We start from the raw sequence: 19,496 nt of genomic DNA on the forward strand, positions 1-19,496 counted from the left end.
CCACATATATAGTATCACCGCGTCCGTAACAATCCGTAGAATAAAACTAAATAACTATTGAACCCATATGATGAACGCCGTAAAAAAAAAACGTTAAAAACCCGCCAAAAATTATGATTTTTACCTATTATATCCCACTAAAAATGCAATAAAAAGTGATCAACAAAACATATGTACTTCAGAATGATATTGTTGCAAAGAACAACATGTCCCGCAAAAAACAAGCCATCAACCAGCTCTGTAGCCAAAAACGTAACAATGTTATGCCACTTGGAAGTCGGCGATGCAAAAATGATAGATTTTTCCCCACATAAGGGTTTTATTTGGCAAATTTAGTAAAACATAAGAAAAAATATTCATGTCTGGTATCCCCGTAATCGTATCGACCCATAGAATAAAGATAACAGGATTATTAGGCTATACGGTGAACACAAAAAAAAAAAAAAAGTAAAAAATCCAGTACAGAATTGATGCTTTTCTACTCATGACCTCAAAAAAAGTTCCAAAATTTTCAACAATAGGTGATACCAACCCCAAAATGGTAACACTGGAAAAAGCATCTCGTCCCGCAAAAAAAATGCCGTCACATGGCCCAAATAACGGAAAAGCGAAAATGTTATAGCCTTCAAAAGGGGGCAACCAGAAAACTAAAATCCTGGCAGCTGCAGGGCGCTCCTTCCCTTCTGCGCCTCGCTGTGCCCCCATAACACAAGTAATGTCCACATGTGGGGGGTCGCTGCACTCAGGAGAAATTGTAGAACAAATTTTATGGTGAGTTTTCTCTTTTTATCTTTTGGAAATGTGTAAATTTTAGGGCTAGATGAACGTATAACCGACAAAATTTGACCATTCTAAATTTCACCGCCATTTTGATTCAATTACTATGAAGATCTCAAGGGGTTAACAATCTTTGTAAATGCTGTTTCTGATAGTTTGAGGGGTGCAGATTTGAAAATGGGTTGGTTATATAGGCGGTTTTGTTGCTAAATATGTAAAATTTGATTTCAAACAGTATTTATCCCCAAAATAGTCAATTCCGAAAATACGGAAAATCGCTATTCGATTTGTAGGCCGCGTGACGTCAAAATAAATTATCCAAACATTTCAAAAATTATGAAAATGTAAAGTAGACAAATGGGAAATGTTATTCTGCAAGTTATTTAGGTGTTAAATCTATCTGCCTGAAAACGCGGTGGTTTTGAATTTCGAAAATGGCAAATTTTTCTAAAAATTCATCATTTTTTTCTTTTTTTTGTAAATAAACGCAAAACGTATCAGCCAAAATTTACCACTAAAATGAAGTACAACATGTGGGGAAAAAACAATATCAGAATCGCTTTGATAAGTAACAGTGTTCAAAAGTTATAACCATATAAAGAGACGCAGGTCAAATTTCAAAAAAAAGTTGCGAGCCTTAACCTGCAAACAGGCTGCGTCCTTAAGGGGTTAAAGAGGCTCTGGAATTGTCCTGTCCTTTATATGCTATATTACTTAATGTGGGGAATATCACAATGTGTTTCAGGTTCTGCCAGTTTCTAGTTGGAAAACACTAGTCTTTCCCTGCACTAGATTTATCACAGTGAAAATGAATTCATACTTTAGACCTACTTTTATTTTTTTCTAAACTGTGCACCAGAATTTTGGGCGCATGGATGATTTCCGCAAACCACTCCCCTCTCTCATGAGGCTATGCCCACCTCCTGAAGACCACGCCACCTTAATCGGGCAAGTCGGGAAATTGACATAAAAAGATCTAAAAGAGTTGATAACTGTGGTGCAAGGCATTTTAGACAGTGTTTTTGGTGCAAAACCACCAGAACTGTGGCACCACTACGTTTATAAATTCCCCCCAATGTCTTTTTTCTCTACAGACCTCAGTGTTTGGTTTTAACAGCTGCACCGATGTCCAGACCAGCCCTTTTGGATATTACTCACTCTTTCACCAAGAATACAGGGCTCTGTATCTGCTGTGAGGTGTTTTCTGTAAGTCGACAGAACTAATTGCATATGCTATGTATATTTCTCCAATACAAGCAAAATCATTAGCTGGAATGTTTTCGCCAGAGGAGAGGCTTAAACGTGCCCTCCTTGTAGCTCGGTCTTCTCCCTTTCCAATTTTCCACTGTTATAAGCATTCAGGCAGATTCTGGAACTTGTAGCGTATAATACAATCGAGTGATGTCTATACAAACAAGAAATAGATTACATTGCTTTAAGGATTTCAGCACAAGTCATTAAATCATAGTAAAACATGTCTTGGTTTAACCTCCACTGAAAATAGATTTTTCGTATGGATAAGACCTTCAGAGGTCTTAAACTTTGATATCACTTTCACTGCAGTTTATTGCTGACTGCTCATTGCTCGCAGAAACTAAAACCATTGATAGCAATTAACTAGTTAGTAGATCGGTATGGCTTCCAGCCTCTGATATATCAGTTACATTACAGTACTGTTTTGCAATAATATGCAATCTCATACATCTGTGATCTTCATTGTGGGTAATAAAAGAAAACCTAAGCGTTTTATTTTCATCTTATAGCTCACAAACATTTTCCAAAGATTGGGTTGAGCTGTAACGGTCCATTTTCATTTGATAATGTTTCATTTCGCTGAACCTTTATTGTGTTATGCAGGGTCCACGTAAACAGGCTGTAAAAGAAATGAACGGTGGGATGATCAAAAAGCAGGCATGGTTAACTAAAAACAAGAAAAAGGCCTTTTATGCTGCTGTTGCTGCTGAAAACATCCGGGAAGGTGCAAGAACACTCCTTCAGGTGAGAAGGAAACTGATTTGTTACCATCTCCATGAGTAGCTCTATATACATTGGTATCTGCTTTTATTTACAAATGGGTGAGATATGAGAGGCTTTTAGTTATCAAGTCGGGTTCCGGTTCATTGGTTATTGACCCCTAAGCCTTCTACAAGTTTAAAATAGTGGGCATATTATATAGTGATAATATAATAGTCTAATAAAAGTCTAAATCCCCTTGTTAAAATGCAATGCAAAGAACTAAAATAATGTGGCTGTGCACACTCATAAACTAATGCTTTGTTGAACTATCCTGTGAATTTATGACGGCAACAAATCATTGGGTAAGAGTCTACCAGCACGGCACATCTAGACTTAAAGGGGTGTTCCCATTTCAGCAAGTAATGGACATTGTTTGAATTATGAAAATGTATACAAATTTCCAATATACTTTCTAAATCAATTCCTCACACTTTTCTAGATCGCTGCTTGCTGTCCTGCTATATAAAGATTCATTGTTTATTTCCAGTGGATACATATCTGTCCATGGTCACACAGGTGCATGGCTTGTTATATCACACAGCTCTGATTCTTCTCTATGATACTAACAAGCCGTGCACCTGGAGACCATGGTCAGATCTCTGTCCACTCAAAATTAGGCCTCATGCACACACGTATGGTCTTTTCTGGGGAAAATAGGAAATGCTCTATATTTTTACACGTTCACTTACAGTACAGCACGGTGGACAATATGGCCATGTACATGGATGGCCGTATTGCCCATTGGTATACATGGGGCCTTAACTTAATGTTTTATGTCGAGCCTACAGCATATTCTGAGGTTTTGGCAAAACATAACTGGATCCTACCTCATAGCCCAGAGATTTTCAGAATACAGGACATTGATGTCACACACAAATAGTACATGACATAAATTCCTGTGCCTTCTTTTATCTTGTAGTGGACCTCTGGGCACCTTTCAGGATCAATTTTCTTCTTACCTTTTCATTATACATGTTTTAGGATTGATAATAAAAAAAGGCAATGATGACTGACTACCTGCTGATTTTTTCTCAAACTTTTGCAAGTGATTACAGTAAGCTATGTCTACTTTAATAACACCATATGGCTGCAACATTAATATCTAGTCTGAACCTTCCATGGGAATTACCCTGTTTCCCCCGAAAATAAGGCATTCCCCAAAAATAAGACCTAATGCAATATTTTTCAAGTTTAGGGCCTCTGCTGAAAATAAGACCTAGCAGCAGTAGTTACTACAACCTTCCCCACTTCATACATTAGTATTAGTAGATCATTTAGATACCGAAAGAGGTTGTGACATGGGTGAAGAATGCATGGGATGAAATCTCTAACTGTTACAATGCAAATGCACTATGAGCAGCTATGGACAAGAAGGGGTAATTGAAGAAAAGTGCTAAAAATGACAGATTGGGGTCAATGACTCTAATAGAAATTCAGCCACTTTTTTTTACACATTATAAGGATAAGGAGTTATAAGGATGTTACAGAAGTTGTTAACATAATGATCCTTAAATAAAAATAATGTCGCTTTTTGTTCATAAATACTGGGATTGGTAAATGTACCATAGATTATTGTACATGGAAATAGAGTCACAAGACTTTCTTGATAGAACTCAGATGGTTATGCTTCTGTGTGTGATAACATGACTACAGTATATGAATAAATGCTGATTTTTTTTAAATTAGCAATAAATGTAAATTCCCGTTCTTGGAAAAATAAGACATACCCCAACAATAAGACCTAGTGCATCTTTAGGAGCAAAAAATAATATAAGACAGTGTTTTATTTTTGGGAAAACACAGTATTAACATTGGCAGTTTTGTATAGACAAGCATAGTTTACAGCCATTTCCTATAAAATGTAATAATATGCAAACACTGATCTGTCCAAAAGTGGTCAAACTGACAGCTTTTCTCACTGAGTAACAGGAGCACTGACACATATAAAACATATGATCTCAAAAAACAATATGTAAACGTAGCCTAAACTGTGGTCTCACATATTAAAATATACAGTGGGTATGGAAAGTATGAAAACACCCCTTTTCACTCTTTGTTTCATAGCAGCCAATTGGCAAGATCGAAAAAGCAAAGAAAAACTTAAATATCACAATTATTATATAATAAGTATTCAGACCTTTTGCTGTGAGACTCATATTTAACTCACACACAGTCCATTTCCTTCTGATCATCCTTGAGATGATTCTACTCCTTCATTGGATTCCTGCTGTGTTTAATTTAACAGATTTGACTTTATTAGGAAAGGCACACACCTGACTACATAACACCTCAGGAAGTCTAAGGAACTGTCCAAGGAGCTCAGAGACAGAACTGTGGCAAGGCACAGATCTGGCCATGGTTACAAAAGAATTGCTGCAGCACTCAAGGTTCCTAAGAGCACAGAGGCCTCCATAATTCTCAAATGGAAGAAGTTTGGGACAACCACAACTCTTCCGCGACCTGGCCATCCAGCCAAACTAAGCAATCATTGGAGAAGAGCCTTGGGGAGAGAGGTAAAATGAACCCCAAGATCACTGTGATTGAGCTCCAGAGATTCAGTAGGGAAAAAGTTCTAGAAAGTCAACTATCAATGCAACTACCCATCACCAGTCGGGCTTTATGGCAGAGTGTGCTGACAGAAGCTTCTCCTTAGAGAAAGATATATGAAAGCCTGCATATAGTTTGCAAAAAACACATGAAGGACTCCCAGACCTCTGGTCTGATGAGATGAAGAGTGTATCACCTGCTAAATACAGTTCCAACAGTGAAACATGGTTGTGGCACATCAGGCTATGGCGTTGTTTTTCAGCTGCAAGGACAGGACGACTGGTTGCAACTGAAGCATAGATGAATAGAACAGAGATATCTCAACTGAGCATCTCTGGAGAGACTTGAATATGGCTGTCCACCAACGTTCACCATCCAACCTCAGGGAACTGAAGAGGATCTGCAAGTAAGAATGGCAAAAGATCCCCAAAAGACACATGGCTGTACTAGCTCAAAAGGTGCTTTTGCTCATGTGATATTTCAGTTTTTCTTGTTTAATAAATTAGCAAAAATATCTACAGTTTTTTTCTGTTAAGATGGGGCGCATGTGTACATTATTGAGCAAAACAAATAACTTCTTTGATCTTACCAATTGGCTGCAATGAAACAAAGAATAAAAAATATAAAAGGATCTAAATACTTTCCATACCCGCTGTACTATGCAACAATGCAACAAAAGGGCAATAATAACACTACTGATTGTTCCACCACATGGCCACAACCCATTCCATATCTAAAATGGTTTTAAATTACCACAAAAGTTATTTTCTTATTTCTGGAAGTTCACAACGCAATAATACAATTTTAATTCCTGCTTAGAGGAACCTAGCTTTTAACTAACTCCAGCAGGTAAGATACCAAGCGTTCTAAACCTTGCATATGACATAAACATGTCACGCCAAGTGATCCACAGCTTCTAGTAATGAAGAAAAAGTCCTTGCAACATAAAAACTTCAGAACGTTTTCTGCTATCATTAAAAATCTAACAATGTGTACGAGTGCTAGCTACTAACTCCAGACAGCTCCGGGGCTGACATATTTCCTGACTGTTTTATACACTATTACATTTTTAATGATGGCCAGATACATTTGGGAGTTTTTATAGACAGGAACTTTTTGCTTGATTATATAAAGTTGAGGGTCACTTTTAATGAATCTGCTTTTATCCTGAGGTAGCAAGATATGGTGTCATTTTTGTTCTGCTTCACAAAGAAACAATTAACAGATTATTTCTGTTTCTTACATTTAAATAATATGTGAATCTCTTAAAATAATTTATTTTTGTAAAGAATACTAGAACTTATTTTATGACCAGTCACAGTTCATCTAGGTTCTGTAGGTTTGTTCTTAAGCTGAATTTGGATATTAGTCAGAAAAAGGTATATTTTGTAAATATAAGTCCAGAATTTTTTTTGGCCCTGTATCAACTGGATTTCAACATTTTGGGATATCATGGAAACAAGGATTAGTAATAAATCTTCATTGCAGACAGGAATCGTCTGTGTCGGGTGTTTTTCCATTGGGGACTGCCTGGATGCATTGATAACAGAAGGATGCAGAAGAATAGCTAAACACAGGGGGACATGTATCCCTCCAATTACTTTTTTGTTTTGTTTTGTGCGACTTTTCGCAGTCTGCGACTTTTTAGGCACAGAACCAAGCATCGTACCAGTAAGCTGCCTCAAGGATTTAATGCATTGTTCTGTATTTATTTTCGTAGCCCAGACCTTCTTTCAAAGTTACTATTTGAGACTTCAAATTTGCACACCGAAACAGTGGGGCACAAGTATCATAGTTTCAGCTAAGCAAATTGTCAAATTTTAGCGACTTTTGCCATTTTCGCGACTTTTTACTCTGTTCTGTTTCAAATACGCCTAGTCTGCACAAAGCAGTGTGCCTTATGTATCATTGTTTTCCAGATGTTCTGTGCGACATTCTGCAGTTTTTGCACCATTTCTCAGTTTTTGCAGCATTTTGTGCAATTTTTGCCTCATTTTTGGCACAATTCTGCACCTGGTCCAGGGCAGGTGCAAAGGAAGGTTTTTATTCATGTACACGATTTTAACATGTAAATTGGAATTATTTCACATGCTTTAACTGTTTAACATTTTGCACAGTAACCTCTTTTGTCAAAATTCTTACATTTTTGCATTCTTTTTTATTGGTTACTTCTAAGGGTGAGGTCACACATAGCTGTTTAATTGGGGTTTTAATGCATTTTGAAACTAATTACAACAGCTAATGTCCACTCCTCTATATAACCCCCTCACGTGGCTTGTGTCCATGTGGATTTGAGACATTTGCAACAAAAAGTCTCAAAAAGAAGCCAAAATTTGCACCTTCCAGGATAGGAAAAACTGAACAGGTATCACAAGTAAAAAAACAGGATCATACATAAGGTGCAAAAAAGAGCCGCCAAATGTCTCAAAAATTCACCACAGAGAGACAAAACTATGATACATGTGCCCCAATAAGTCACAAAAGTGAGACTAAACAGGCAACTCATCACATGTATCCCAAAGGGAAAAAACGTAAGATACATTGCAATGGTTAAGTCGGCCAACTTTACTTGAAAATGTGGCACCCAAAAAACTATGATACATGTGCCCCACAGAGTCAGTATGTTTCGCAAATTGTTATTTTATGGAGAATTCTACTACAATACTAGTATTTCAGACAATAGAGGTGACAGGTCCTTTTAAAAGTGCACTCGCTACCTGTTCACGCTTTATACCCTGCATTCCAATGCAAACGTATTCAGTCTCCCAAAAGGCTATTTCTACTGTCTGAAGATGACAGCTTTCTGTTAAATGTTTCTTTTGAAACATGATCCTTTTTAGTCAAGCGTTCTAGTAGAAACTTGTGAGCAGATGAATTTGTCATCTAAAAGCGGAATGTAAAATAAGCAGATTGCACTTGTTCCTGTAAACTCCCACCAAATCATTATGGCTTTTTACATCTTTGAATGAGAAAAATCAATAAAATTAAACATGTGATTGTCGTGAACACCACAGCTGCACACTCGTAAAGTTGTCCAGGAACAAACTTGTCATTTCTGTGACAATAAAACCCCTGGAAAACAACATGTGCTCTGGAGATAGTAAGTTACATATCTATTGAAATGACAGCTTGACAGCTGAAATCCGAAGCCTTTTAATTACAAGGAAATCATTTCCGTTCATCTGAAGTCATTTCATGTACGAATTAAAGCAAAGCTTCCCTTTCCACAAACTTAAAGAACACTGGTGTACGTTTCATAATGCTCGTGTACGGTGTGGGATGTCATCAGCTATGCAGATACAGATGTTTTCTATACTGTAAACTATTACGAAAGCTTCTGATTTGATATTATGTGGCTATATACACAGTCTATATACTACAGGGGGCTGGCAGGCTATACACTACAGGGGCTGGCAGGCTATATACTACCGGGGCTGGCAGGCTATATACTACAGGGGCTGGCAAGCTATATTCTACAGGGGGCTGACTGGCTATATACTACAGGGGATTGGCTGGCTATACACTACAGGGCCTGCCAGGCTATAAACTACAGGGGACTGGCAGGCTATACACTACAGGGGGCTGACTGGCTATATACTACAATGGGCACTACATGGGAGCTGGCAGGCTATATACTACAGGGGCTGGCAGGCTATATACTACAGGAGGCTGGCAGGCTATATACTACAGGGGGCTGGCAGGCTATATACTACAGGGGGCTGGCAGTATATATACTACAGCTGCTGGCAGGCTATATACTACAAGAACTGGCAGGCTATATACTACAGGGGGCAGGCAGGCTATATACTACAAGGGGCTGGCAGGCTATACACTACGGGAGGCTGAGAGGCTATATACTACAGGGGGCTTGCTGGCTATATACTGGGGGGCCGTGACCAATGCATTTCCCACCCTCGGCTTATACTTTTTAGTGTTAAAATTAGGAGTCCCGGCTTATACTTGGGTCGGGTTATACTCGATTATATATGGTACAAGGGTGTGAATGAATTATTAGCCCCCATATAATATATATAAAATATATATATTTTATGTTAGTCTATATTTCCACAATGCAACTATTCTAGGATGTAGTAAAAAACGTTTTAGGAAACAAGAGAACAAAACAAAAAGGCGAGTTATAGGAGTCTAGCATCAGTATGTCTAAAAAAAATACTGGCATGACTAAATAATAATTGCTATAATGATTAAAATAAGTTCTAAGAAAGCAATATTATTGTAATTATATGTAATTCAATTATTGAATATTATTATGCAGGCTGCCGGTTTGGGAAGAATGAAGCCAAATACCCTGGTGATGGGCTTCAAGAAAGATTGGAGACAGGCCAACACCGTCGACCTGGCAAATTATGTGGGCATATTGCAGTAAGTGCTCTTACCTTGGCATTTGTAGGCCAGTTTTACTCACTAATGTTATTTGTTTCAATTTATAAAACAAGTGTAGACATATGTGGTACATTTATATATTGTCATATTCAGTACAGAATACTTGTTTTCTACATTAGCTATAACTGATAAAGCAAGACCTGCATTTAAAAGAAATCAATATTTACAATGAGGATGCATCTGGCCGCCAACTGTTCCTCTTGCTCACTGAGCCGAGGCAATGCCAACACCTGCTCTCAAAGGAATAAAGTCTTGCCAAAAATACAAAAGCGCCAACATAAAATGACAGACCAAACACTCACACCATAATTATATTTAGAATGCATAATGCATTTCCTTTGGTCTGGGCTCTCAATCATCACTAGATTGGACTGGCTGGATTCTCAGATTCTCTGTTGAAAGAGCGTCCCAACTGTTACAGTGATAATGACAAGTCTAGTTAAAACAAGCCACATGCTGCGTAGCCGTAGTTCAACTCGTAGAAAAGTCCAGTTCTTTTTTAAGATCAAATAATGGATATTGTGTTGAAGGTGGTAATTAGGGGCTCCAAAGGATAAAGTTATTATATTATAATACAAAACACATTGAGAAGAAAAAAACTCTAAATTGAAAGGGGAACAGTGATCTTGACAGCGAAGAAAATTTCTAAACCTTTAACCTACAAATTACTTGTTTTTGTGGATTATAAAGCATTGGAAATGAGCCTCGCTGGCAAGCTACAAACATGGTAGGGATAAAAACACTGATAAAAATGAATGAATTTTAAAACATTTCTTAAAAGTTATAGTATATTCACTCATTTTCTTCAGGTGATTTTAAGGAATTACGGGAGTGTTTATGATGTTGATGTCTTTGACGATCTTGAACTACCATCAGATTGGTGGGAGATTAATACCAGGGACCCTATCAATCAGCTGATCTCAGCAGACCCTGTATTTAGAGAACTTTCTTGAAATACAAAAATAGAATCTACCTTACTAACATGTAAAAATCTCCTTCTGATTTTTTTATTTTAAACTTTATTTATTGAAAACATTTTGAGTAGAAGATAAGACTCTAACATAGGGCCAACAACACAAACAGTAGGTCATAAATTCTAAGGGGAGATGAGGTAGGATAGAAGAGGGGCCCCAGAGTCATTCAGCCTCCTCTGATTGAGTTTTCTTGATCATATTGTTATGTTATTTCCTGTCATATTTCATTCTTCATTTGTAAAATTTTGTGGGTTTTCTCCACAGTGATGCTTTTGACTTTGAATATGGAGTTGTGATTGTAAGGAACAGCCAAGGATTTGACATCTCTGCAGTTCTTCAGGCCCAAGGTATAAAAGTTTACACACAAAATACTTAGCACTTCTCCACTTCATACTGTGTGACCCATCCTCCAGCCTTTTTTTTTCTAACTTGGAACTCACCAACAAGTGCTAGAGCTCCTTGACATAGAACATGGACATTATTCATGAAACTCATCTAATTCCCCCTAACAATATATTTTTTATTCACACCTCTCTCTTTTCTTAAAGATTTTTCTATTGAATTTATATTTAAAAAAGGCTAGGAACCATAACTTATTTAATGAGCCATTTGCAGTTTCACCGTAAAGAATAGTTAAAAAGAAAAAATGCTATACTCACCTAATGGGTTCCTGGCTGCTCTACCCAATCCCCCACTTTCTGGTTAGCAATGATGTCCTATCACAGAGGACCTATCTTCTTCATTACAGTCAGTGATTAGTTGTAGCTTCCAAATCCCTGTGTAACAAGAAATGCGGAGTATTGGAGGAGCGGGCAGAGTAGTGGAGGTACACTTGGCAAGTCAGATGACTATAGACTTTTGGCAGAAAGCACTCAAATACATGAGATTTTTATTGCAGAAATTCACCTTTTACAGTATAACTTTAGTCCTGGTTTCTTGGCATTGAGGTGGCATAAGGGGGTAAATAATTGTCATTCCTATTTGTCTGCTAGGAATTACGATTATCAAAATTTGTAATTCCCTGAAAAATTTTCTCCAAAGTGTAGATGGGGGGGGGGGGGGGAACTATTTATCCTCAGGCCCCCTGTCAGATACATCAAGAGGCTGGAGCCTCTAAATGTATCCGGCTACGCCAGAGCAGTGGGGGTGCTATTGTACACCGGCGTATGATAAATGCCCCCCATAGGTTTTATAAAGAATTAAAATTGTTAATTAGGATGATCACAACTAATCTCTACCAATGAAATAGCTGCAGACCATCTAAGTCCAGCATCAGATACTGAAATCGCAGCTTCCTGGCACTACTATATCAAATTATAGGGGATCAAAAATTGAATTATAGTTTTGTTTTATTCCTTTTCAGGGATTGATGCTCACAAATTACCAGTTTTATGCAAAGCTATAATTAATTCAGATTTGAGCTGTGAATTTCCTGTAATCTGTTTATTGGAAAGCAATGAAATACACGTTCTCTTGTTCACCTTGCATTGCCATAACTCATTTCATGAAAGTGGAGAACAGGGTGTAAAGGAAAATGTTACATTCAATGAAAGTGACATCAATTATGATAGTAATAAATGTCCTGGAACTGGTGGACTGAACCAGTATAGTAATGGTTTGTAGCACACAGTGACACATTCAGTTATGATGATAACATGCATGATTTATACTTCGTCACTTGTAATTCCACATTCCATCTTCTTCTGGAGACAAATATATAAGCAATAGGAAAAGAACATCGAGAATAAGAATGGGAAATGTATTCAGGATGAAAGACAAAAGAATTGTCTCAATTTTCTTAATGCAAGGGTTTATGATCAGCTATTTAACGTTGTTACAAAACAGTGGCATAGAGTTTATAAGGGGCACCAAATAGAGATGACCCTGCTGCTGGCCACTTTCTTTGGTTCTTGTACAGTGAGAATTAGGACAAGTCTAAGATAAGGTGCGTAAGCAGCTCTTAAGGGGCCTGGCTGCCTGACCTGACACACTTAAGAATGGAGGATGTGATCTACTATATACATATTATGCTGCACAATATAATAATATGGTGTGTATATACTTTATGTGAGTATGTGTATAAATGTATATAACGTGCATAAAAGTGTGGGCGTCATTGTATAAATGTGTGTATACATGTAATAGTGTATAAATTTGTGTGTATGAGCCTATAACTGTATGTGTGTTTATATATAGGTATATAAATGTGAATCAATGTAAAAACATGTGTGCATGTGCCTAGATTTTTTTTTAAAGGGAAGGTGGGCCCATACAGAAGTCTGAGCCCAGTCTCTCCTAGATATGCTCCTGTCTGACACAAAGGGGTATACCCATTACAGCAAATTAATGTTATTGTTTGTATGATGAAAAGTTATATAATTTTTCAATATACTTTCTGTATCAATTCCTTATGGATTTCTAGATCTCTGCTTGCTGATCTTCTATAGAAAGTTTAATTGTTTATTTCCAGTGGACAGAAATCTGACCATTGTCACACAGGTGCACGGCTCGTTATAAGCCACTTTATAACTTTTTATCATAAAAACATTAGCATTAATTTGCTGATATGGGACAACCCCTTTTAGGCTATTTCAGCTCTTTCGAATAGTTTAGTGGTGGACATACTGCTTATACATTAGAGTTATCTGCCAGGCAAAGAGTAAGACCATCTAATGGGCCCATAATCCAATTTTGATGTTTCCATCTATCTTAACCTGTTTGCACTCTGCCTTAACGCAATATATCGGACACAGAGCTGATGCCGTCTTGGCTCAAGATCTGAGCCGAACTGGCATCGGGGTACACGATGTAACTAACAGCCGACACCCCAGTGTAACACCCAAGGTTGGTAGTTAGTAGTGGGCTCCGATCATGGGTGTTTAACCTGTTAAATGCCGCAGTCAGCGCAACCGTGGTATTTAACCTACATTTGGGGGGGTCTTTCCACTATGATCGCCTTCCCACGCCGTCTTTGGGAGGCGCCGATCGTTTCCTTGGCAGCCCCGAGGCAAGGGCTGCCTGCCGTCAGTGCCTGAAAGATGGCGTCTCTGACGTCATCTTAAAGGCATAATGTCAACCTATGCATGTGCATAGGCTGACACTGATAATACCCTGCAAAACATCAGTATTGCAGGATATTATCAGGAACAAGCAATTAGATGATTGCTTGTTCATGGCCCATGGTTGATATAGTAAAAAAGTTAAAAAAAAAAATAAAGCCATAAATCAATATAAATGCCCATAATCCACATAACCTATAAAGAGACATATAACACAAAAAAAAGTCTAAATCATAACACAAACCCCACATAAATAGTATCACCGGGTCCATAACAACCCGTAGTATAAAAGTAAATGATAGTATAAAAGAATGATACTGTTGCAAGGTACAACATGTCCTGCAAAAAACAAGCCCTCAACCAGCTCTGAAGCCAAAAAAGTAAAAATGTTATGCCACTTGAAAGCCGGCAATGCAAAAATGATCGATTTTTTCCCCACAATTTCCTCAAATTTTATTTGGCAAATTTAGTTAAATGTTAGAAAAAATATTCAGGTACAGTAACCCCCGTAATTGTATCGAGCCATAGAATAATATGATAATAAGGCTATAGGGTGAACACCAAAAAAAATAAAATAAATCCAGTACAGCATTGATGCTTTTCTACTCCTGCCCTCAAAAAAAAAAAGTTCCTACATTTTAAACAATAGGGGATACCAACCCCAAAATGGTAACACTGGAAAAAGCATCTCCTCCCACAAAAAAAATGCTGTCACTTGGCCCCAATAACGGAAAAGCTAAAATTTTATAGCCTGCAAAACTAGCCAATGAGGTAGCAAAAATCCTGGCAGCTGCAGGTTCCTCCTTCCCTTCTCGCGGTGCACCTTAAAACAAGTAACAGTGACATGGGGGGGGGGGGGTTAAATGAACGTATAACCAACAAAATTTGACCATTATAAATTTCACCTCCATTTTGATTCAATTACTATGAAGATCTCAAGGGGTTAACAATCTTCCTAAAAGCTATTTCTGATAGTTTGAGGGGTGCAGATTTGAAAATAAGTTGATTATATAGGGGTTTTTGATGTTAAATATGTAGAATTAAGTATTTATCCACAAAATAGTCAATTCTGAAAATACAGAAACTCGATTCGATTTGTAGGCCGCGGGACATGAAAATAAATTATCCAGACATTTCAAAAATTATGAAAATGTAAAGTGGACATATGGGAAATGTTATACAGCAAGTTAATTAGGTGGTAAATCTATCTGCCTGAAAACGCAAAGATTTCAAATTTCAAAACTAGCAAATTTTTCAAAAAATTCATCATTTTCTTATATTTGTAAATAAACGCAAAACTTATCAGCCAAAATTTACCACTAAAATGAAGTACAACATGTGGGGAAAAAACAATCTCAGAATCGTTTTGATAAGTAACAGTGTTCAAAAGTTATAACCATATAAAGCGACGCAAGTCAGAATCCAAAAAATGGGACTGACCCTTAAGCTACAAAATGGCTGCGTCCTTAATGGGTTAAATAAAAAAAGGGGAATTTTCATTCAGAAAATGCTGTTGAGAGCATCCACAATCATGAACCGAAATATGAGAAAGATACTAGACTAGACAAATTGATCCTTACAATAGAAATTATGAATACTTGATTTGTCAGAGTCATTGGTTGTATTAACAAGTTCATCTGCTTATGCACTAAATATTTAAAATGAAGAGACTATTGAAGACCCTCTACCCCCAATATATATTAGATAATTGGACAGTAAAATATATCTACCAGTAACTTGTCCATTCTAATTCCCTTTACTTACTGCCAGTACATACCTCAAGTGAGGTTGCTTCTTATCTGAGAGGCAGATAGTCTGCAAAAGAACGATTCAAACTGAGCCTCTTCTGTTTTTTAATCCCATCCCTCTTAAAGTCTAATTAAACTTTCAACAAAATTTGATAAATTGATAGCGCAGATGACAAAAGTAAACTTTGTAAAAGATTTATCAAGCTGACTAAGAGTAACCAATCACAGCTTCCTTTAAAATATTCATGAGCACTGGTAAAATGAAAGCTGAGCTTTAATTGGTTGCCATGGGCAACTAAAATCATTCTTGCTCTTAGACAGCTTGATAAATCTGCCCCAGTGTCAGCACAAGTTAGTATGGTACTATGGGAGCATTTTATTAGATTTATTAGTAATAATCTGGTGACAGGTTCCAATTAATCAGATTTCTGTTGTGCTCTCCAATAACAGCTAAAAGATAAAGAAGCCTTTTAAAATTTCTGAATGGTCAAGGATAATATGCTCTAGGTATGAAAAGGGATAATCATTAACCTCCTGTACATGGAACTCAGAGGGATCTTGGAAACACTGCTCACTAGAGGAGAAAGAGCAGGAAAATGGCACAGAGAGGCTGCTATACTTAACCCCTTACCGCCGAAGCCACTTTTAACGTTTCTGACATAGCCCTTTTTTTCAAATCTGACATTTGTCAATAAAAGTAGTTATAACTTTTGGTGGTATATTTTGCAATTATTTATGAAAAAACAGAAATTTGGTGAAAATTTGCAAAAATTCTAAATTTTCTAAACATTTACTGAATGTCTGCTTTATGTGGTCATAGTTTTTTATGCATCTTCTCATTTTTGTCGGATGTTATGGGGCTTTGAACTTTAGGTACAATTTTTCGCATTTTTATAAAAACGCTAAATCATACTTTTGAGGGACCTGCTCAGATTTCAAGTCATTTTGCGAGTCCTAAATAATAGCAAAACCCTATAAATTACCCCATTATAGAAACCACACTCCTCAGCGTATGTAAAACAACTTTTATGACATTTGTTAACCTTTTTTAATTCATTAATTTTATTATAAAAACTTTATTAAGTGTTCAAAAAACTTTTATTTTATTTTTACAAGTTGGCTGGAACAAGAGATGCCCTGATCGCTTGTTCAAGCTTTTCTTTACCTAACAGAGTGCATAAGCCCCTTACATGCCTTGGTCATGCGTAACCGCGACGTGCAAGGAGTTATCTCCCGCGATCGGAGAAATCTGTGATTGCAGGTGTTAGAGGCGGGTGTCAGCTGTAATATGCAGCTGACATCCGCAGCTTCTGGCAACGGCTCCATTCAGCAGCCGGTGCCAGAAGGAGTACATAGTAGTATGTCACACGATGCGGAAAGTCCCTGCTGCCCGTGATGTACTACTGCTGCACTTAAGAAGATGCACTGGGTAGCTCTTCTATTGCAATCCTAAATTCTTGACTTAAATGAAAGATATAGGTTTGCCTAAAAGCTCTTGATACTGCAAAACAAATAGAAGGGAAAATGAAAGAACTTTAATGGCCCAATATTAGGGTATTAGCATATGGCAAATTTCTACAGCAAATATGCAGGATCTCTTATCTTATAAGGATAATATGTATATTGTAAGCAACATAACATATCATAGTTAAGGTGATTTCGAGGTGATATATATTTGTGTAAAGTATTAATTAATTTAATTATTTTTTATGGCAACTTCACAGACAAAAGTATTATTGTTGAGTGGTGTTAAATAGCAAGATTGCAGAATCCTTGCCGGAATGGATCTTCTGCCATCTGCTGGAGAACAAGGAGTAAAACATGTTCTTATGGAAATTAATTTTGTATTGCATGAACTTTCCAAACTATCTCTGTAAAACAGTGCACTTCTTAAATAGTTATCACTAGGGCAGTAGTGGCGAACCTATGGCACGGGTGCCAGAGGTGGCACTCAGAGCCCTCTAAATGGGCACCCTTGCCATCACCTCAGGGTAGAGTTTGCCAAACAGGATTCAAGGCCTCTTGCAGTCCCGTAAGTAATATTAATCAACATAGCATCTATTACAGAAAATGTAATATAATGACAAAGGGTGGAAGTCAGCACTGAACATATAGGGGGGAATATATCAACAGATCTACACCAGAATTTTTGGGCTGGCTTTTTTGAATTTTTGTGCACATGCAGCTTTGTGGGGGTTATAGAGGTTTTCCTTTGATATCAAGTAGTTGATATAGTATGTGTAATGAAAAGTTATACAATCTCCTTGTATACGTTTTGTATCATTTACTCATTGTTGTCTAGATCTCTGCTTGCTGTCATTCTATAGGTAGCGTCATTGTTTACTTTCTGTGGATAAACGACAGTCAATGGTCATGTGATGTCACACAGGTGCACGGCTTGTTTATAAGAGCTCTGATTACTGTAACAAGCCGTGCACCTGTGTGACATCACATGACCTTGGACCAGTAAACAATGAAGCTTTCTATAGAATGACAGCAAGAAGAGATCTAGACAACAGTGAGGAATTTTATTACAAAAAGTATATTGGAAAGTTGTATAACTTTTCATTGCATAAAGAATAACAATTACTTGCTGAAAATGGACAATGCCTTTAAGTGTGACTTTTTGTATGATAGCTTCACAATGCTTGACTGAAATTTTTATATTATGAAGTGATGAGCTTTTCTGGGGTGCACTAGGGTGCTCTGGATTTATTTCAAATGTTGAAAAGCGAACTGTCACAAATGCATTCTATCTCCATCCTGCCTTCAAAAAGCACCATCACCACCATCATTCAACATGTGATATTGTGTGCAATTTGTGTAGAATAAGCTGTTACTCCTTATAATAGAGTTTTTGATGCTGCGTTCCCATGGATCCACTGTTCTGTATTCAAATGACCCAAGTGTGACTATAGGGCAATATACCCATGGTGCAGCTGGAACATAGATCGCAAGTGTGCTCCAACTAAATCCAGGTCTGTCTGGGAAAGTAGTCATCTTACATCTTAATAAGGCCCTAATAGGCCAGAAAAATTGCTCAATGGTCAGCTTACATTCCAGGAAATGTCTCTGGGTGCCTTGTTGTATACTATTATTAATGTTGTGGCTTACCCAATAGAAATGGCAGGATGAAGAGGTATTTAAACCTGCCAATGTAAAAAAGTAGCCCAACAAAAATTGAATTTCCAAAGGTGAACTCTTAGCCCTCGTTGCAGTGAAGGGGTAGATAGAAATCAGATTACCCTTTCAGACACCTACACAACATGTAATGGAATAGATATATGGGAAACCTGGTTTGGGAACACAGTACATGAAAATAGATTTTTGATGGAAACCTTTAAAAAGAATTAGAAGTGATCACCTTTCTAAATGAATCATATGCATGATTAGTGTTATATCCCATTAAATACAGTCATGGTGTTATTATAGCTGAGCCTAATTAAAGAAGAAGTATTAGCGGTCGTAAGTGTCAGATGAGTAATTGAAGCTGCTATCAGTTGACTATGCACTGTGCAGAAACCATTTTTATACGCCATTTGCCAGACAAGGAAGATTAGCTCTGTACTTCATTCTTGTACAATAAAAGGTAACTTTCCCGGTGAGGAACCTTTGCCACAGTCCAGCGCCTCTATCACATTAATGGATAACAAACCTCTTCATGCTTAATGATGCCTCTTCTCTGATGGAAATATGTGCCAATTGGGATATCAATTAGCCATTATTTTATTCAAATTTTTTGGTAAGTTCAAAAATATTAACACAACAGTAATGTATATTTACATTCATCTGGATAACGTTTCTTGTTGAGGAAAACGAAATTAGTAAATGATCAGATGCTTTTCCTTAGTCGTTGTGATATCATTAGTCTTTTGGACTTTCCTTACAAGCAGCAATACCAGGACCTGCCTGGTCACATACATTACATTAAAGGGGTATTCCCATCTGTGCATTCACATTTAATTTAATTC

General features: G+C 37.3%; 1 protein-coding gene across 2 annotated transcripts in view; it reads left to right on the forward strand.

Annotated features, from left to right (window-relative positions):
- SLC12A1 (solute carrier family 12 member 1) overlaps positions 1-19,496 on the forward strand; it is a 92,750-nt gene that overhangs the window by 51,920 nt on the left and 21,334 nt on the right. For both annotated transcript variants that reach the window (XM_072148243.1, XM_072148244.1), the window contains exons 17-20: positions 1,872-1,983; positions 2,635-2,775; positions 9,617-9,723; positions 10,983-11,065. In XM_072148243.1, coding sequence (XP_072004344.1) covers positions 1,872-1,983; positions 2,635-2,775; positions 9,617-9,723; positions 10,983-11,065 — 443 coding nt within the window. The remainder of the gene's footprint in view (positions 1-1,871; positions 1,984-2,634; positions 2,776-9,616; positions 9,724-10,982; positions 11,066-19,496) is intronic.

Source organism: Engystomops pustulosus, chromosome 4, assembly GCF_040894005.1.
Source record: "Engystomops pustulosus chromosome 4, aEngPut4.maternal, whole genome shotgun sequence".
Classification (NCBI taxonomy): Eukaryota; Metazoa; Chordata; class Amphibia; order Anura; family Leptodactylidae; genus Engystomops; species Engystomops pustulosus.